At 42.0% G+C, this 21,276-nt stretch overlaps 2 protein-coding genes across 3 annotated transcripts in view; one reads left to right on the forward strand and one right to left on the reverse strand.

The window, feature by feature from the left end:
- The window catches only part of rnf13 (ring finger protein 13), a 32,056-nt gene extending 20,980 nt beyond the window's left edge, over positions 1-11,076 (forward strand). Inside the window, exons 5-10 of the mRNA XM_026345316.1 lie at positions 1,590-1,677; positions 2,418-2,508; positions 3,190-3,295; positions 3,511-3,604; positions 9,064-9,144; positions 9,612-11,076. Of these exons, the coding sequence (XP_026201101.1) occupies positions 1,590-1,677; positions 2,418-2,508; positions 3,190-3,295; positions 3,511-3,604; positions 9,064-9,144; positions 9,612-9,979 (828 nt within the window). The 3' untranslated portion in view covers positions 9,980-11,076. The remainder of the gene's footprint in view (positions 1-1,589; positions 1,678-2,417; positions 2,509-3,189; positions 3,296-3,510; positions 3,605-9,063; positions 9,145-9,611) is intronic.
- A 1,304-nt stretch (positions 11,077-12,380) lies between these two features.
- Positions 12,381-20,118, reverse strand: pfn2 (profilin 2). Of its 2 annotated transcripts, none has more exons than XM_026345858.2 (3): positions 19,776-20,113; positions 16,923-17,115; positions 12,381-14,311 (listed from the first exon to the last, which is right to left on the reverse strand). In XM_026345858.2, the coding sequence occupies exons 1-3, from the start codon at positions 19,902-19,904 to the stop codon at positions 14,214-14,216; spliced, it is 420 nt and encodes a 139-aa protein (XP_026201643.1). In that variant the 5' UTR covers positions 19,905-20,113; the 3' UTR covers positions 12,381-14,213. The 2 variants fall into 2 exon arrangements, with proteins under 2 accessions (XP_026201643.1, XP_026201644.1); XM_026345859.1 differs by lacking the exon at positions 12,381-14,311 and adding an exon at positions 14,325-14,710 and having other exon boundaries at positions 19,776-20,118.
- Positions 20,119-21,276: the final 1,158 nt, after the last annotated feature.

Below are 21,276 nucleotides of genomic sequence, written 5' to 3' on the forward strand. Positions count from 1 at the left end.
TGACTAATAATTCACATCAGCATTTCCTCAGTGGCTTCAGGTGTAAAGGGAGAAAAAACGCCCTTGGATTCTCTTTGTTGAATATCATTCCTCTGTGATCTTTGGTACCTTTGGTACCTTTCAGGGCTAGTGTGTGTGTGTGTGTGTGTGACTATGCACCATAGCACAGGTTTTCTAGCCTGTTTCTACTTAAGTAATGATTGTCTAATGACGGAGATGCCAACCATTTGTAAACAGGCAGAAACATTTCAGCAAGTGTGAATAAGATCGGCTCAACTATCATTCTTGAATTTGTTTGGCATATTTCCTCTATAAATATGACCATCTTTAAGTTGTATGTACCACCTCTCTCCTGTGAAAGCTTGTCATATGTTCATTGTAAAGCCTTTTGACACAAAATGTATGAATTGTGCTCTTGGGTTATAAATAATATTGACTTGACATCAGTGGGACGACTGTGTTTAGATCTCCCAACCTGCAATTCACTAATATTAACAAAATCTCTAAGAGTTTGAATGATAAGATGAATTACTCTATTTACCCCTAAAATACATAAGAAGTGTGAGATTGTGTTTTGTTTGTGATGAAATATTGTTGTCTGGAGGCTGTAGCAGACACTAATTAGTTCACTAATCATTTCTTGTTTAAAGTTAAGTTACTCTTTTCCTTAGCGGTGTTGCCCTGATAGGAGCACCACTACCTCTCTCTGTGTAAGAGCACATCATGATTCATTCCAGGATTATATTGTCACATCCTATTTCCTCCACCACATCTGCTATGAGGCATCAGCCACAACAATGGCTATACAGGATGCTGAAGCCTCTATAGTGTTTCAAAGGCACAAAAACAGCCTCACAGATGGAAGATCCTCATTACATTAGTTTCCCCTGCTTCTATGGTACAGCACACGTGGTCCTCTGCGTCTTAGGAGTTTCTTTTTTTACTATTACTATTTTGTTCAATGTTTCCAGGAAGTTGTAAAAGCGTGATCTGCTATGAAATTACAGGTTGAAGTGAAAATAATGAATACACGTGGAAACCTCCATTCCTTCAACCTTCATCATTACATATGATGGACATGCACAACATTCAACTGAGATGTAATCCACCAGTGGATTTTGCTGATAAAAACTAAATTCAGTATTCATTTATTGCCATGATGACATTTCAGTTTGCAAGAGCAGATCATGAATGGTTCGAATCAGAGGCAGACTGTGTAGTTGAACTAGAAAGGGGATGCATTTGCAGATTGTACATGGAAGACTCGTGCATTTGAACCAGGACTCTGCCTCAGTGAGCTAAAAGCATCTTAAGTAGAATCAGAGAAAGCTTTACCATCTAACCACAGCTGGTTTCCAACGTTATATCATGCTTAATGTGGTTTGATGCTGTTGTGTGTGTGTGTGGAAATCAGATTTGGTCACATTAGCTGACACCAAACCCCTGTCATCAGAAAAAACATCACCTTCATTAGAGCTGTTTTTAGTCCTATAGTAACAGCTGCTGTTAGATCACACATCATCACCAGGCCTTTGCACAAACGTGGATGCATTTAACAATAAGGGTGCAAATGTTTTGTCTGCTCACAGGTCCTCAATGCCCAGAAAGCTGGGTACAAGGCAGCCATTGTTCACAATGTGGACTCTGAGGACTTGATCAGCATGGGATCCAATGATTGTAAGTTATCACCTCTTCCTGTTCTGTTTGTTGTGTGTAGCGTTTAGTATCTTACACATCCATTGTGTCCCTGCTGTATCCCACTTTTGTGCAGTTTCAGTTAGATCTCACCTACTATTCTCACTAGAGGGGATAGTTTAAATGAACCAGAGCACTTCTTCCTGTAAATAGTGTTTTTAGATGAGTGAATCCCCCTTACACACGTTAATGCCATTTGGCAAGAGATTGTCAGTCCGCCACTTCAGGTCACTTAAGGCATCTGTATGCTTCAACCAAAGTATTCGAATCCCCTTCCCACACACTTTCCTGACATCAAAATTAGTGGGGCTGCAATTAACGGTTTCTGACAAGCACACCCACTCAGGACAAACTCTTCACACAGCCATTTGTTTTTTTATATAACAAGGGCAACACTGAAGAAGCCTTCTCAAAACACAGGTTCACATTTTACAGCCCGAAATCCAAATTCATCCATGACAGCAGCAAGAAAAGCTGTAAATATCTGTTAGCTTTAAAATGAATAATCCGTAAAAATCTAAAATTAATTGTAATTAAAAGTAAAAAGAAATGTCATTCTTCTGAGTTGTTGAGTCTCATGAAAGATTATTAAAATTGTACAGAAAAGACTTTCATCTTAAACTCCAGGCTGAATTTATAGATTTCTAGCTTGCTCTGCAGAGTCTGTCATTGATCGAATGGTGATATGCCGTATTAATATTTTTTCTTGTTTCCCCTTTTAGTGGATATTATGAAGCAGATAGATATTCCCTCTGTGTTTGTGAGTGAGAAGACGGCCAACTCTCTGAAAGAAGACTACACATATGATAAGGGGTACGTTTGCACCCAGATTAAATTGTTTTTCCCCATTAATATAATAGCAACACGTTCACTTCTTATACTAAGGTTTGAACAGATTTGTCAGACTCAACACTCTCCGTCATCTAATGTTTGGTATAAGAATGCCTGCAGTGTGCATTGTAATGTATCAACAATTTAAATGTGTCTGCCACAGAGATAATAATCTGGTAATGAAATGTCTCAGCCTGTCAGAGAGAGCCCACAGAGATCAGCTGGCACATGTGTGGCTTCAGATAGAATCCAAGCGCACAAGGGTTATTCCCAGTACTTTTGCCAGTCAGAGGAATGAACACCAAACATGGCATTGGCCAAAGTTTTGTCTGTGTTAACCATATTAGCCAAGCTACAAATTTGACTGAGGCACAGATGTGTTGTAGAGAGAGTTCTGTGGAATCAAATAGAGACCAGTTACTGAACGGTGTAAAGTGTCATTATGTTGATAGATGAGCCTTTATATGGCTCTCACACTGCAACTGAACAACACTGAAAGCAAAATCCATAATGGAGCTGCCTTCATGGTGAGATGACAAGCTGCTATAATGTGCTGTCTGTGTCGATCACTGTCAAACAGCGGCTTTGTAATATCTGCCAGTACCAAAGGTTATTATTTATGATGTCTTCCTCACCCGACAGTGGCTCTGCTTGTTTTTCTAGGGGACATGTGGTCCTCATGCCAGACTTCAGTCTGCCTCTGGAATACTACCTGATCCCCTTCCTCATCATCGTGGGAATCTGCCTCATCCTCATTGTTGTTTTCATGGTAGGTGCAGTTATCCTGGTTTTAACACAAATAACGAAGGTTGATGTTTTATTTTTCATAGATATAGTTCTGTAAATGTGAGGATTTAAATGTAAAGTAGTACCGGTAGTAGTTTTGGATTCACCAGCTGGACAAGAATGATTTATGTATATGGGGATTAGTGTTGTGTTTCTTAAAGGATTCTGACAAGTTTGTCTTTTTTCTGCCATGACCAGATCACCAAATTTGTCCAGGATCGACACAGGGCTCGTCGGAGCCGCCTGCGCAAAGATCAGCTGAAGAAACTCCCCATTCACAAGTTCAAAAAAGGTAGGGAAGCACTCGCCAACATCTCTGTTTGTAGTGAAGGTAACTTCACTACAAACAAACTTCTACTTTTGAGTAAAACCGCTACTCAAAACCGTTGGAAATGGCGGTCCTGACTGGGGGGAACGGAGGTGTGCTCGATCAACAGGTTGCCACACAAAGAGGGCAGTCATGCTTTTGATCTGGGACAATCCGCTGCATATTTTTTGATATCGCAACCACATCACAGCCCTTAGCAATTAGCTAATCGCAAAGTTTCAAATTGCGAATCGATTTTCAACTAATCGTTCAGCCCTGTCCAGTGTCCCACACACAACACACCAACAATCATCTGTTCACCTGGTCCTGGCTATAACTCAGTATTCACCTGTACCATGTTGCCCTGAGGAGAGATGTCATCACTGCATTATAACACATCATTTCTCCCTTAAGCTCTGCACCTTTGAGCTAATCGGATTAATGTGGACTTGATTTTTTTCCACAAAGCCCTCCGTGGCAGATTAGAGCTCCTCTCTGTTGAGACTGGACACATGACTTAAGGTTTGGAATGTCGTTTGGTCATGCCAGAGGCCTGAAACGACGGTTGAAAGTGAATTCTATTTTGGTTTTTAATCTCAAACCTTTGACAGTATCTGCAGTTTGTGGTAGTTGTTTGGAAGGACAGTAGGAGGAGGGAAAAGAGGAAGTAAGTGTGTAAGGGAGGTGAGTGTTTCATCAGAACTTGCCACATCTTTAGTTCTAATTTTGGCTTCCTTCTCTGTCCTGGTACAAGGGTCAGGCAGAGTATAGCATTGTTTTGCAATGCAAATCCTTTTTACTACGGTCAAGCAAGTTTTGTCTGTGTATTTTGTTTTTTTGTGGTGGCTATGTTTCCTCCAGCAGCTGGATTTTGCAGACTGGAAAGCCCCTGACTACCATCAGCTGTGCAGAGGGAAACACCAGGGAGCTTTATAGGCTACGGGTGGTGTATAATAAGTAGCCCCTTCGCAAAGCTGCTAATTGAAGGGGTTATGAGCTGAGCTGCTCCTCCTCGCCTGGCAGGAACAGATGCACGTGCAACACGCCAGCTAAAAGCAGCATGTGTTGCTCAGATAGCTGTTTTTGTCACATCAGGCTCTGTGGTTTTTATGCGCTCTGCCGGCTGCGTCTGCGGGCAGCGCCCACTCTGACTCAGGGTTTCCACCAGGCGCTGCTACAGTCGACCTTGACCGCGGAGTTCAGATATCCAGGAAACAGCCTCCGGGGTGGCGTCTGTGCTCCTGTCAGCTGAGTCAAAGCGTTTGGTGACACAGGAAGGGGACATCAAATCTCCACCTAATCACCTTTTAAGCCCTGCAGTCTGTAGCAATGCTAGCTTGGCAAGGAAGCAAGTGCCCTGATTTGAGCACGGGAGCACTGTAAGGAGGGCCTGAGATCAGGGGACAGGACCTCTGTTGTCTAATGGAGTTTATTGTTGGAGAGTATTTGGCCTAGAGAAAAGTAAGCTCTCTAATAACAGGAATAGCTTCTCTGGACATTTATTTCTCAACATAGAGTCACAGATATGCACTCAGATTCAATGTGATATTACCTAAAGGATTGGTGTGAGCTTCGGCTCGAGGATACTTGCAGCGTAATAAACCTGAGTCTGACAGTTCTGCAGTCAAGTTGCATTGTGGGCAATGTAGGCTTTGTTTAGACGAGGCAGAACAAGGAATTAAAAAAGATGAGGTCTGCTGTGTTGATTTGATAGGAGAGCAATGTTGAATCAGTTGAATAGTCTTCTGATGGGAGTTTACACTAAATTCAGACAGGTGTTCATTGTGAGCTTTGCAGTCCTGCACCCTGTGGACTTGACGTATTTAAATGACGCGTTACAGATTCAGGGCAGAGCTACTATACATACTGTGAGTCTGTTAAATATGATGCTAGATTAGCTCATCAGGCCAACAGTTCCAATTCCCACCCTGATGTTTTTGGGCAGTGTCCTCGAACTTGGGTGTTCAAACAGTACATGTGTGTGTGCAGCACAGAGTGGGAAGGATGCCTAATGGCACCCTTGGCCTGAGCTACAGCGGATAATGCTGAGCTTGGGGGCTCTGGGGGCTTTAAACGGATGCAGCTATAGTGAAAATGCGATGCTGTGTTGTTTTTTAAAGCTGCAGTCTGTGACCATCTAGTGTGGTATTTGAGAAGTTTATTTTTACTTTTTTCATAAGGATCCTAAGTTTCATAAAGATGTGTAAAAGAGAAATAATGTATGTTTAAGGTCTTACGGAGACATTTCGGGGACCACACCTGACTTTTCATCTGTTCAAATGCATCTGTACTTCATTAGTGTGAATTGGAGGCGGGAGTGTGTATAAATGCAACATGGTGCGATGTTTTTTCAGAGTGAGTGAAATCACTTTGGGAAGATGTTAACCAGCTGATCAGCTACAGCCTGGGCTGCTGCTGTGTTGGCAGGATGCCTTTCTGCTGATGAGTGTATCTGCCCACGATCTACCTTCTCTGGCAGAGGAGCTTACACTGACAAAATCAGACATTTACTGAATCTATCACTTCTGCGAACAGTTTTATTGATTGTTTCGTATCCTTCTCGTGTATTCCTTTCTTCTGCTGCTACTTAACTGATGCATACAGATGCTGGTATAGTTTTAATATTATAGCAGATAGCATGCTGATGTTTATGGTAGCGCCTCACAAGTGGTGATGTTGGGCATCGAATAACATCAGACTTGCACGTATGGAAATGAGAGTCTGGCTGAAACAAACAGTAGACAACACAAAGAGGCTCTGTATTGATGGTGCACAATGCCTTAATGAAAAGCGCGGTACCCGTGTAATTGCTGCACAATACCAGTCTGGGCAGCAGCAATATAAGATCTGTGTCAATGTACAGGATTATGTAACAGCAGCTGCCACAGCTGTCAGCATACAGCACCGCTCTGCCATTAGCTTGATTTACACTCTGCTTTTATTGCAGAGCGTTGCGTCATCCCCACTTTGACAGTGAGCTTTGGTCCTGTGGGTTCTGCCAGTAACCTGCGTCTAGCAGACACTGAAGCTACAAAATGTAAAAAAAAAAAAAAAAACACACACACAGTGAACTCAGGAAATGGAGAGGGATGGTTTGGACCCTCAACTGAGATTGAGAGAGACTGGACTCTGCCTCTGACCCCTGACCTCCAGTCTGATCCCTCCCTGCGTATGATGAGTCGCTCCACCCCTTCCCTCAGCTTTCGTCTTCCAAACCAGAGGCAGGGAGCTCACAAAGACACAGAACAGAGCAGCTGCAGTGTCTCGGCCGTCAGTGTGTGAGGCATGTTGATGTCAGCACACAGGCGCTCCCTCTGTCTCTTACTCCACTCGCCTCGGTGCCACTTGCCCTTGTCTGGTTGGCTCGAGCACTGAAGAAATGTGCTTTTTTTTTCTTCTTCTTCTTCTTCTTGTAACTCTGTGTTTCTGTCACCATCTCTTTCATTTCCTTGCTCGCTCCCACTCTGCTACACAGATTCACTGCTCATCTGAAGTTCAGTAGGACAGCGTGGTTCCTCTGAGAGCCAGGAATGCTGGCAGGCTGGCTGATTAATGAAAAATACAGGGAGGGTGGAGAGCTGCACTGGCTTACAAGTTCTTTTAAGATGTGCTACTGGCCCAAAAATGAGATGTAAGGGATTCCCAGCATCTGAAACATATACACAGCCAAAATATATTTCACTACACTAAGAAGTCAGAGCTGACTTAACCCAAATATCACAGAACACCCAACATTGGGCTTGATATGTGACGAGTAACAGACTTCATAACAAAACCGAATCTCAGATGTGCAGGTCACAGTAAAGACATAACAAAGCTGGTCTGTGGTTGGAGCTTCTAGAAAGGAGGAGCGAAGCACTTTGATCAGCAGGATTGGAATAAATTGTTCCATGACGAGGGATGAACAGACAGACTGACTTCTGTTTTGCTGCACACCGCTCCTCTGAGTCCTGTGTCATTCAGGCTTCACAGTTTACAATACACCTTTATTAGCAAATGTGTTTTGGATTTAAATGGATCAGAGTGCTATTATGCTACTATGGAGCTAAAAACAAAACAGAAGGCACCGAAATGATGTGTTCTGCAAGTAAGACTTCAGTTGAAATCCACCAGAAATGGCCTTTATTAAGGGGTGTTACGTCATTCCTAGTTAAATATTTCAAAAGATATTCAGCCCGGCTCATTATTTCCTCAAAGAAGTCTTTAAGTTCAGAAAGTCGCTGAACCTTTTCTCTCTGCTTCTCTCTGTTAGTGCCACAGTTGAGCATTTACACTGGATCCGTGCCTGTATAAACTTTCCCTTTCCCTCAACCCGACTGTCCAACGCTGACCCGAGAGAACGAGAAAGAGGAAAAAGAAGCAGGGTGACGGGTTAAATAAGACGGGAATGATAGTTGTGGTGCTGTTTGGATGGTGGTGGTGGGTAGGGCGGGACTGAAAGTGTGAAGTGATGTTTGGAGAGAAAAAATGGAACTAAAAGTGTGAAGAGGAAAACGGAGCATGGTTGAAAATATCAGCTGTGCTCAAATGAGTTTAAGTTGCTGATGCTCAGAGAAAAGAGAAGGAGGAGGAAGAGGAGGAAGGAGGCTGTGGTCTGTGTGACTCCCCATCCTTATACGGTCACATGCAGCCCTGGCACGGACACAGAGAGTCCAGTTGGGGAAAACATGCTCATTTAGAGCTTACATAAACACACCGACGTACAGCCCCCCCCCCCCCCCCTTCATGGCCAGGGAAGAGGAAGGAACAGGAGAAGACTGCTGTGGAATTCGAAAGGGGGTGCGTTGATAAATTCCTGAGCTTTCAGTGCGTAGACGGGCTTTGCACCTCCTGTAACATCAGGAAACGCGGTGCTGGCTGTGAAGCAGTGACTTCGCTTGCAGGCGGAGGAGTGGGTGGGCGTTAGAGGGAACATACTTTATTTGGCAAATAAAAAAAAAGGAAATAAGATTCATGAGGCAGCTGAAGTTCCTGACACGTCACAGACACACGTGATGTCCTAAAACTTTTCACCTCTGTCTCCAGAGCACACTGTGTTCATCAACTGTGTGAGAACCTTTAATGCATTATTTATATAGACTGTATGAGTCATTGTGGATTATTGAACTTGTCCACTAGGTACCAGCTTCATAAGGGAGCAATAATTAGAGTGTGCATTCACAAATAATTAGAAAATCATTTGGTCACAGTGACGAGTGACAGACACTTATTGAAGTGTCTTCTGTCTGGTAGCAGCTGAAATAAGTACCCATGCAGCTTAAACTGTGAGTCAACAATGAATCTGTCAAAGGTGTTTAGTTAACTGACTATAATGCACCTCCACTGGCCACTAAGATAAGAAATTAACATTACTGCTCTGTAAAGTGCTTTTTGACAAATGTGGTCCATTAAAAGCAGTTACACCAATATTACATCAACTTCTGCGTTTTGTGTTTTTGACCCAGGGGACAGCTACGATGTTTGCGCCATCTGCCTGGACGACTATGAAGAAGGAGACAAACTCCGAGTCCTGCCCTGTTCTCATGGTGAGTGCGAACTCTCCTGCAATATGCATGACCCATAAATCAGACCCTTCCCCAGGATCCTGACACATCAAACCAAAGAGCTGCACGTACTGCCGACAAAGGTCACGCAGACAGAACCAGAACGTCTTTTATTCTGTAGATAACAAATAACCAGTATGATCCTGTTCTCATGCCTTATTCATCTTTGCTCTTTACGTTAGAAGAACATCTGGATTTAGGAGACAAGCCAACATCATGTATGTGCACCGTGACCAACACGGTGGCTCAGTAACTTCACACTAAACCCACTTTTCCTGAGTTGGTGAATTATATGTACTAATACCACAAGTTAATTTGTTACCAGCTTTTTATTATTTACCGTGATCGTTCACTCATTTTCCCATGGCATCAGTCATGGGAAAATGAGTGATCATTAGGCCATTAGAAAGGTATGAATCTGGAACCGTAACCTCTGTTGTTGTCCTCAGCCTACCACAGCAAGTGTGTGGACCCCTGGCTGACCAAAACCAAGAAGACCTGCCCAGTGTGCAAGCAGAAGGTGGTCCCCTCGCAGGGCGACTCCGACTCAGATTCGGAGGGGGAGAGCAGCCCCGAGGAGAACGAGGAGGTGTCTGAAAGCACCCCGTTGCTGCGCTCGCTGGCCTCCACCAGCGCCCACTCCTTCGGCACTATGTCGGGAGCGTCGCGCTCCGAGCACGACCAGGAGTCCTCCGAGTACGAGGACGACGATCTGGACACGAGCGACAGCGAAGAAGAGGTCACCGTGGAGACCGTGGTGGTACAGATGCAGCAGCCCTGCTCTGAGGACCACGAGCACGACCTGCCCCGAGCTTGACTGATCGTTGGCTGACCTAGTCGGCCACCAAAAACCCCGCCCTCCTCAACCTCGCAGCTGCTTGAGACTTTTGTTGAGGGCACGTAATAGATTCATCACCTGAATTCTTCTGTCACTGCTAACAAAACATTGTATCCTCCCTACAAGTTCAATACAAATCTATTGTTTTATGTTCTCCATGATTATGGGCAAAGTCCCACGTGTGGGACAGGAAGTCAGGGAGCATTTTGACGGTTACTCGGCAGATTCGAAAGGATTAACGACACTGACGTACAGCAGACTGTTGCTCTGTACTCTGATTGGTCAAAACACGACACACAGATGAGTGGAAAAATCCAGAGGTCACAATCACATGATCACATGACACAAAGTTGAGTAAACGGACTGTGTAAATATAGGTTTAGATCACAGTAAGTTACATTTTTAGCTTTGATTGCCTTCTGTCATATAGGATTGGGAAGTTGTCACTGTACATACATTTTCTTGCTACACCCTGAAGCGCTATGCAGCATCTTGTTTTGTAGAACTAAACATTTAAAAGAACTAACATTAACTGAGTATAGGAAACATTTAAACCACAGCAATATGGTTTTGCCAATTTATTTCTACGCTTCTGTACGAGGGGGGCCTCGGCGGTCCCGCCTGCGTTTTGTGCCACAGATTGATTCACAGTAAGAGAAACTGAAGGCGAAACAGATCGAGACGCACATCCGATGTGAAGATTGTGCTCTCCACGTGACGTCACTTTACGTTTGTGGGTTACACTAGTTCAAAGTGTTGAGACACTTGAGTGAAAACTGCGTCCACGTTGCCTGTGGTAAACGTCTTCTGGCTGCTCCAGACCTATCACTTCATTTAACCCACGCAGTTATTGGTTGATAGGTCTTATAATACACACTTAACTGACCTTATTTCATTTTAGTACCGTTTATAGCGAATAGGCTCAATGTTCTTGTTTCTCCAATAATGATTTCTCTTGTTTAAAAAATCCTTTTGCCTTTTTCAGTCGATGTATTTTTGTCTTACATCAGTGTTTCGTCGCTCATGTATCTGTTCTCAGTATGAATTCACTTCAATAAAATGAAAATGACACCCGATAAGTAAACTTCTCCTCTGTTGATGATTTACTAACAATCCAAACTTCCATCCTTTAAATCGTTTACATGAATACTCAACATTAGCCGCTGTGTGTTCAGCTGGAGGAAACGAAGCCGCTCCAGTAAAATTCTTATGTGCCACAATCCACTGACCTTATCTAATACAAATCAGCCTGCTTATTTATGGCTCATTTAGCAAGACGTTGTGGGAATTAACGAATAATAAGCAATTTTAACTATACATGAGGGTTTACAGTGCCAACAAACTACAGCCTCTTTTGCTCATGTCTGCCTGGGGCACATGTTTCCATGTCACCTCTCTGTCGCCGTATGACAGATGAAACAAAGGGGGGTTTCACCGACGCTCCAACTTAGAAAAAATGCCTCAAGCTGACAAAGCTTCGTCACCTCACGGGTCATTTAGTAGCTGCTCTGCAGCTTCCAATAATATCACATGATCTTAATCAGCAGTGGACTGTAACTAAATATGCTTACTCAGGTACAATTCTGATCAACTTGTTTTACTTTTCACTGACACTCCAGTACATTTCTGAGCAAGGGGCTGTAGTTTTCACTGCACTTACAGATTTAACAAATTAAGATCGTTCAGGGAAAAAAGTTAGGAGCTAATCTTTGATAATTTCATCGTCATCCAGGTTTAAATCCTCCAGCATACAAACAAAAGTGGGGAATCATGGTTTAAGAGGAAACTTAAGGTCAACTGTGACAATGAACAGCCACATAGTGAAAGATCCAGATTGTCAGCGTCACTGAATACATCTGTTAATCTGTCCAGCTGTCATGAAAATGCAATGTTCATATTAGTGTTCGATCTCTGTAGCCTAAAAGCTGCTGATGAAGATCACATGACCCATCAGAGTCTCCCAGAGCTACTAAATGGACACTTCCATATCTTGTAAGCTAAGATTAGAGCCTGAGATGAACTCTGAATCTTAGTGGGTCAAATTAAATTAAGTATGATGGATAGTTGGACAGCCCCACAAACTGCAGCATCCAGAACTGAGTCGGCTCTAAAATCAGTGAATTGAACATTGCAAACATGCAGTGATTAGATGGCATTAGTTTAATTAAAGTCCACCCAAAATCTGACAGATTTAGATCAACGACTAACAATCAACCTGAAGGTAAAAGTTTCATAAAGTACAATTTCCAAGGTGAATGGGAACTGAAACGCATCCATTTTAAAACCACCACAAGGAAAGATGTTAGTGAACTGTACGGTGACCACGGCTGAACCAGCCAACTCAGTTTGATAGTTTTGGGTATGAAAGAGGACAAAACACTTATCTGGTTGGAATAAATTTATTTTGATCTGTCTGTAAACAAGGTGATAAATCAATTTATGGCATTTCTTGGTTTTATGCATATGAAATCAGATGCATTAAAGAGACTGTATCCCAGATGTAAGAGAAAAAAAAAAAAAAAAAAAAAGTGGTGAGGATAAAGAAATGAACAAATCAGCAAACAGGACTTGAAACATTTGAGTACACATATTCCACAAGGCCTAAAGAGTGGAGCTGAAGCTTTTATAAAAAAAAAAAAAAAAAAAAAAGAAAAGTGCCAATGACATGACTTAGTGGACAGTGGGTAAAATCCATCTTACAACAGCAACAGATCTCTCTACATTATGGCACAGGATACACAGGTTCTGCAGTTAAGTTTCCACAAGACAACCATGAGCGTCTTTGTTCCAACCAATCCCCATCTCCCATTGAGTGTCATTTCTACTTTTGATAGTGTTTTCTTTTTTTGTTTTTGAGTTGGACGTTAGTCAGCAGTACTGAGCGTGGACAGACCATGTGATACCCCAGAGCTCAGTTGACTAGAGTAGAAGGCAATTTATTCCACAGTTTTGTAGTTATCAACACAGCATGGGTTTGTACAAATGCAGCTGTTTTCTGAACAAGAAAACAAGAACAATGAAGTGAGAATTTTACTGATACTCCCACCCTTACCTCCCCTGTAGCTTCATATTTTTAACCACAGTAAGTATTACTGTCTGGTTAGTGTTTCCTTCATGAAAAAGTTAGCAGTCATCCTTCACATGATTTTGAGCATTTGTATAAACACCCGAGCTTCGACTACACTTGGTCCTATTAAAAAAAAAAAAAAAAAAAAAAAAAAAAAGAAGAAGAAGAAAGTAACTGGACACACTCCAGATGGTTATACGCGGGGATATCTACTGTCCAAAATGGCAGCCTTTCAACAACAAATAAAAAAAATATATATTACAGGAGCTGGCAAACAAAAACAGTATTAAGTGCCTGAGCCATTGTGGAATGTCCATGGGGTTTTAGTGTCGTCAGGGAGGTTGTGATGATTGGAGAAGAGGCTACCAGCATCTGGACAACACCAACGCTCATAAATCCAGTTCATGATCCTCCTTAACAAAACATATTCAGGACAGAGTGGTGAATCTGAAGGGAAAGGTGTTGGGGCACCGTTTGGGTGATGTGTAGTGTTTAGTCTAATGCTTGTAATGTTGCCTGTCTTGAGCAAACAAGATGGGGATATGGAACTGAACACTTTGGCTGGGTGTGGGGCATGGGAAGGGGAGGTTTTGGTGGGTGTTAGGAGTGGAAATGACAATTGGACTAGATGTGACCCCTTCCAGATATAACTGAGGGGAAAATACAGGAGGAAGACACAACAAGGTTGGTTAGTGCTCAAGTATACCAAAGGCATCGGCTGCTTGGGGAGGGAGTGTGTGCGCGATTGGTTTTGGGAGGGATTATGAAATGGGCACCAAAACAGAAAAATACCTGCTTCAAATTGACATTACAGCCTTTATTATCAAGAGTTTGGCCAGAATTATTTTGCTGGTCTCAGTTAAGTACAGATTTGTCATGACATCCTGTTAGCAACATGCTCATCTTTGCTATGGATCAACTTATAGTGCTTAAGAGGGTGAAGAATACACAGCGCAAGTGTGTGGAGGGGAGAGGGGAAAGGGACAGGGGTTTGGGAAGATAACAAAAAGTGGGATAACAAATTGGAAGGAGTGAAGGCAGAAAAAGTAAAATAAAGTAACTACTAGTAACAACTAGGACTGGAAGTAGTGTGAAATGCAACAGGGTGGTAAGGGTGAGCTGCTAGGTGGCTGGGTACAGGCTGCTTTAGTATCCGGACTTCCTCAGGTAATCAGCCATCTGATATGCTTTCTTGTTGAGCTGCCCTCCATGGACACCTTCCTTCCCCATGACAAAAACCAATGCTGGAGTACACAAAGGAAAAAAAAACACAAAATAAATGAACAGACATGGTGATAGCTGGGCTGGAAAATACTTTTTTATTGCCACCTTCTAAACATGGGGCTACACTGTTGAAGACAGAGCCAGAACCCTGTGCTATGTTAGAAATACTCCTGGGATTTTGTTTTAAGACTGTTTGGGGGAAAAACGTGGGCTTGACAGTAATTTTTTAACCTTTTTTTAGTAAGTTTTGTATTTTTTGTTTTCCTTTTCATTAGTTTTCCTTCTCTCCCTCAACACTGCAAAAGCTACAGCAAAACTAAACTAAAACCCTGAATCCCTTAAGTATTTTGCCATCGAGTATGCCTTCTTATTCAATCCGCCTCCATGGACCCCTTCTTTGCCCATTACCAAGACCAAGACTGAAAGAAAAGAGACAGAAGGAACATTTAGAGAAGGTGTGGAGATCACACAAGTCAATAGTGAAGAGCACAGAATCAAAGCAGCATGCAGACAAGACTGCTATGAAGGAGGACAATAGCACAAAAACATAAAGGCGCCTTTAGTCTGAAGGCTGTCAAGCCTAAACATTCATTTTCTTATCTGTACTGCTGGTGAAACAAGACATGTCACATTAAGATTAGAAAGACAGGAGGAAAATACATGTAAAAGGATGCATGCAAACTGCAAAGCTGGGTGTCTGTATAGCTGTATATCCTGACCTCCACTTAGTGCGAAACTGAAATTTAATATTGTTTAAATTAATGATAATGAAAGTTCACATTTGCATGGCCTGCCCTAAAGGTAAAAATCACTACAGGAGTAATTCTAACATCAGAACAAACAAAATGTTTGCTTTAGATAATACTCTAAACCCAATTCCTGCATGAACATGTTTCCAACTTGCTGCTTTCCAAGTATCAGAAAAGCAATCGTGCAGCGAGTGCATCAATAACCATTCTCAGACATTTAAACCAAGGTTGGCCTATCCTGGTTCTTGAGGGCCACTATACTGCTTGTTTTCCCAAATATCCCTGCCCTACCTACCTGAATCATGTGCAACAGAAGCTGTAAGAGGAGGGATGGTTGAAAAACAAGCAGGACAGTGGCCCTCAAGGACCGGGATTGGCCACCGCTGGTTTAACTAAATAATTTAGATGGGCTAAATATTTTAATAGCTTTAAAATCAGTATATTCACATTATCTTCCTCAAACACTTGTGTGGAAAATCTATTGAAATATTGACAGGAATGTGACGACACATCTAAAAACATAGGCTGAAACATGTAATTATTTCCTAGCCTCAATTTACACCCGTGAAGTGTAAAGTTTACAGTGTCCCTGCGTCTACCGCACTCCACTTCAAGTGATGTCTTTATTGCTTTATCTGCAATCTAAATGCACCATGCCAGCAGCAAAGAACAAGAAAGTGAAGCTTCTACTGACTAACAAAAATACAGCACACATGCGGATACAGCAGCATGCCATCAGTACCTCTCCTCAATACATGTAAGAGCCCTGAAGTACCTTAATACTTTTAAAACAAGTGGAATTATGTGAGCAGGGGAATAGATTTATAATTTAATAAGGGTAAAGGGTGTGTTAACCAGGGAAAAAGATGCATGCAGTTCAACAAGTTTAAAGAAAATGCTGGCCCCGGAGAGTGAGCCCAGTGTGTGAAGAGTAAAGAACATTTTGCTCTAACATAGCGTCACCTGTGACGTTTAGTTTGTGGGAAAAGTGGGGACGACGGGGCATTGGGGCCCAGACAGGCGACACAAGTTGGCACAACTCTCAGGCAAGCTCCTCGCGAGGAACTTCGGTTTGTATCATACACCAAAATTCTTCACTGCTAATGAAAGGACTGTCACCCCCAAAATGTCACTTCTTTTTGCAGCAGATTGTGTATGTTTGCTGATCTGTAGAAAAATGACTGAAGAAAATCTTATAATGTATACAACCAAGGAGACTTTTCATTTAAGCAAAGAACCAATAATTTTAGACCACTTGCTTTCCTTCTTTTTAATCAGATAGCGAGTTGTGACCTCTGTAACAAAGATTTAAGCTATGCAGAGAACAAACAATGTGCCAGCCTTATTGTTGTTCAGGCTGACATACATCCAGCCGATATACCTTCACTGAGCTTAGAGCCACTAAACACAAAAAGTCTAGACATATGATGAGTAGGACACACATTAAATGATGGAAACTGCTAGAGATGAAATCAAAGTCTTTGGTTTGAGAGCGGTTAAGTCTTCCTTATCTTTGAAATAATCCTAAACTGTCCTTATTGGCATCAATACAGAGGTGGAGCCTAATTACTCTTTAACCTGAGCTAAAGAACCTCTTGATATGAAGTTACTCATCTACTCTAAAGCTGAAAGCATAATTCTAAATATTACACTGAATCGTTTATCATTTATCTAATATTCTACAATTGACACATTTTTACACCTGTGTCATATATTGAGGAAAGGTGCAATCAAGATCTATCCCACATGCATTAACAACACAAGTTATAAACATAGCTAAACTAATTGCACTCTAATCAAAGCAGGCTATGGTGTCACTGTAGCACTACTTAGGTGTATAACTAAAACAATACAATAAAACAAAATTGACTGTTGTGCTTACCTTTGCCAGCTCTGCCTACAGAAATGTTGTATGTTGGCTCTCCTCCTTGACTCTTTGTCCGGATGTCCATTGTCCAGTCACCGTCAATGTTGAGGCTGTCTCTGATTACAGAGCACTTTTTATTGCCTAAGGTCAGCCCACTGGTGAAGAACCCCTCTCGATCCTTTCCTATTAACACGTCGATTTCATCAGGCTAGAAGAAACCACAAAAGCAAAAGTCAGGTCTACAACTTCACATGCAGAATATAAATCTGTGTCCTGTTATTCTTGTTGAGCAGAATTCTCATTTCCACCATAATGAGCACTGAAGTCTTTTGTTTTTGATCAAGTTTAGTTCCTCTGCAACTCAAGGCACGAGTAAAAGTTATTGACTAATTTAACTAAATAACTACTAAAGTTGATGCCATTATTCCATAAAGAAGCAAATTTTTGCCTCCAATAATCTGCTGTGTGGACATTTGATCAATATCATACAACAACTCACAACTCAAGCTCTTAGTCTGGCTTTTTTCCCCAAGATTCACTACAAGACTACATACTGTCTATTAACTTGCAAGACATGAAAAAATTTATTTTTGCCTATAAGTGGAGGGTTTAATTTAAAAATTATCACCAAGTGGATGGAATATAAGCTCCAGATGTGGTTGACTGAATGCAAGTCTAGATTTTTTTAGATATGATCCATTTTTGGATATCATTTTCTTAAATTATGCTGGTCTGAGGATTCAACTAAATGTATACATAACAAGATAATGATGGGAATGACAATAACTTAACCTTCATAGAACAATTTAAAAAATTTGTTGGAGAATTTCAAATCAAGCACAGTAGAGTAGGTTACCAGACCAAAACATATCTTAACTTCTCAAGTGGAGCAGTGTTAAGTCTAAAGACAAAATAAATTATCAAGTTGTAACATTTAAAAAAACAAATCTTGCAATATGTGTAATTGTGTATTTACTAGGGCCTAAGTGGAGAGAAATATCCAGCCCTGAACGCATGAAAAAAAAAAGTCTGTTTAAAGACACAGCACTATTATACCATCAATGGGAGGTCTTGAAATCTCAGAGGCCCACTGCAACAGGCAGCAACACTGTGCTGAGCAATCTGCTGTACAGTCTGGCTACCGCTAATACTCAGCATTTTTCTAACCACTACTGCTTTACCGAAGAATGAAGGAAAAAAACACCGTTGTTAGAAAGCATCTAATAAATCGGCTTTATTGTTTAAACCGATCTGTTAGAAAAGCAGTCATCCCTCAAGTCCAGAACTGCACAGTCATGGCACACACACGAAACCTTTCAAGAAGACAACGGGAAACTTATAAGGACTTCCACTGTCCTGGTAGCATTAGCATGACGGCTAGTCCAATGTCGGGGCCGGGTTAGCTTACATTCATACCCCACAGGGACCGATTCCTTCACTCCGACATGAAATCTGCACTGCAGTTTTACATATGTATTAAACCTCTTACAGCTACATTCAACTGAAAGCACACCTCGTTTACTAAGTGTTATCAGCGGGCTTGAGCAAAAACGATCAGGCTAACACAGGTAGCAGGCTGGTAAGCAGCCGAATTAGCTGTGCTTCCCAAGGGGTACCAACACGGATAAGACAATACGGTAACATGCATTTATTATTTTAGCGATTTTGTCAAAGAAACAGCATTACCCTGCCCTAAACGCCAGTGGACACTCCCCAATAGTGTTAGCGACCGGTGGCACACTTTTCATAGTCCACTCTGGAGCATGGCTTATCTTTTCATGGGTAGGAGGCTCGTCAGATTAATAAGGGGCGATAGATTCACACCATTATGGACGTATTCACGTTCAAATATTGACATGTTTGACTGATTTATTTATCAGACAAAATGGAGGTTCGAGGAAGCACCGGGGACGATTGTTTAGCCAACTTACATTCACATAAAACCCGCAATCGTTTCGGGTTTTCGTGCTGTAACTGCAAAGACACATGAAAACTAACGTTACAGTGAACAGAGCTTTGACGCTGCTTCCAATGTTAATAGACAGACAGAGTATCGATCATCTTCCATGAACAGAATGAATAAAAACTGGGGGTATGCCCGCCATCTTGGGGCGGTAGCGGCAGCGTGATTCACAGAAGCCGAGTAGGAAAAAAGGGAGAGAGACCATCAGCACGCCACTAAAGCGTGCGACGACCGCTCACTCTGCGCTACTAGCGTTGGCTACTGATGGTTTTCCAGCGGGGATGACCGGCCCGATTTGAGCTAACACCGAAATGTAGCGTGCTAGCCAACGTTAATGTTAACGTTAAGTGAGCTGCTCAACAATACCGTTAAAAAACTGCTTCAATCAACAAGAAGCGTTTAAACACCGCGGACACAATCTAAAATACACATTTTATTGGTTATTGGATTTGAATAATTTCTAGCCTCGACTGGTCCGACCTCCTTATCTGACCGGTATCACAAGCAAAGAAAAAACGGCTAACGCCACTTAGCGCTAGCTAGCTCATTAGCATTGCTAAGCTAGCCCCTGTAGCTCGAGTTCGCGGCACCGTTTGTTCTAGATTTCGGTTATCTCCGCCTGCTCTGGCGATTATTCTACAAACTGTGTTAACATCGGTGTCACCATATGTGTACAATATGCTTTATACAGCTGCATAAAAAGGACAGACTGATGGCTGCAAAAGCTGCGGTCCATACGTGCCAATGCATCTTGTGTGTGATCACCGGACACCATGTGTAACTTACCACACTGTTCGCCTTATCTTCATTCAACAAGGCCTGGCTATGCAGACAACCGCACCAGCGCGAAAAACGGACATTACCCCCTTCCCACCCTTAGACATCGCTACACAGAACATACTAACCGTTATGTTGGCGAAGGTGCCGCCGACGAACGATGCCCAGACATATTTGGCGTCTGTGTAGCCAACAATGGCCGCGTCCTGGGAGCTGCCATCAGCCATCAGGTTGTCCACGTAGCTTTGCCAGGACATATTTATGAAATTAGTTCTAAGATGAAAGGGTAAATTGGGTCAAGTTAGGTCGCAAACGTCTCCTGGGCGACGAGGAAGCTGTATTTATGAGTTGCTGATCGGGCCTCCAACAAGTAAAACCCTCCCCGGCTCCTTCACGTCCCGGCTTTCTTCTGGTCTAGGAAACGAAGAGAAGCCGCTGCAATCGGACAGGCGCTTGGGTGTAGTCCTTACTTAAATCACTCCGCCTGGGTCGCTATTCGCCGTATTGCATGATATACTACGTAGCGGAGGAATACATCACGGTTGTAACAAGCGAGACGGCCTACTTTTTCCTCAAGTATCAAATGTTTTTGTCGTTACCTTGCTCACTCTTGCTGTGTGTGTGTTTTTTTTTTTAAATCACCACAGATAAACAAATCAAGATGCATGTTTGCACAGAACTATATTAGTAAAGCAGGGTTGAATAATTGTTCCAGGCTTATGCAATGCTAAAAATGACTTCAGTAATAAACTTTTATCTTATGACCCTCACTGAATTCACATTAGCTACCTCATTACATGCCCTCACTCCTCAGTTATAGCATCTTCATGTCACCAAGCAGTTTTATTTGGATTTGGGTTTCAGGTCATTAGATCTCTACAGCCCATTTCATCAGCTGTGCAATTTTGTCCTGGACACAATTGACTTTCTAAGTCAAATTATTATTTTTTATACAAGAATTATTTCTTTTCATCTGACACCAGGTTCACTGAATCATAAATAGAAAGACTAATTAGTCTCCACTATTCAACGGGATCAACAGGTCATTGCAGAATAAAGCACAGTGTGGCATTCACACATTCATGCATCTTAATGAGCAATTTGGGATGTTGAATACACGTTACTCAAACACCAGTTAGGATAATGGGAGAAATCATGTGTACAATTCTTAGCATTGTCTGAGAACCTTTACTTCCATATATGTGTGTATGTTTACATTGTAAGCATAACTTGCTCTCCAGAATGTCTTACACCGAATAAACAAGAAGAAAGTAGGGTACTTCATTTGATTTTTTCATTGTAGCACGGTATACTTATTTCTATTCTTTCTATTAAGTCCGTATGCACATTTTAGATTTAGACTTCAAATGTATTTAAACTACTCCACTATTCATGATTCAACAATTCATTGGTGTTTGATTTTATTTTTGTAGTTGATCACTGTGGTAAGTTCACATGAAACCAAAACAGGATAAAAAACAAATAAACAAATAGCCTAAATACATTAAACTTTCCTCAAGGAAATGTCAGCACCACAAAAAAATGTATTCTATTGCATAATTGCGGATTTAATTGCTCAATCTCTCAGTGTTGGTGCAGAACCTGTCCGATCATCACAACCATCAAAGG

This window comes from Anabas testudineus, chromosome 4, assembly GCF_900324465.2.
Source record: "Anabas testudineus chromosome 4, fAnaTes1.2, whole genome shotgun sequence".
NCBI lineage: Eukaryota > Metazoa > Chordata > Actinopteri > Anabantiformes > Anabantidae > Anabas > Anabas testudineus.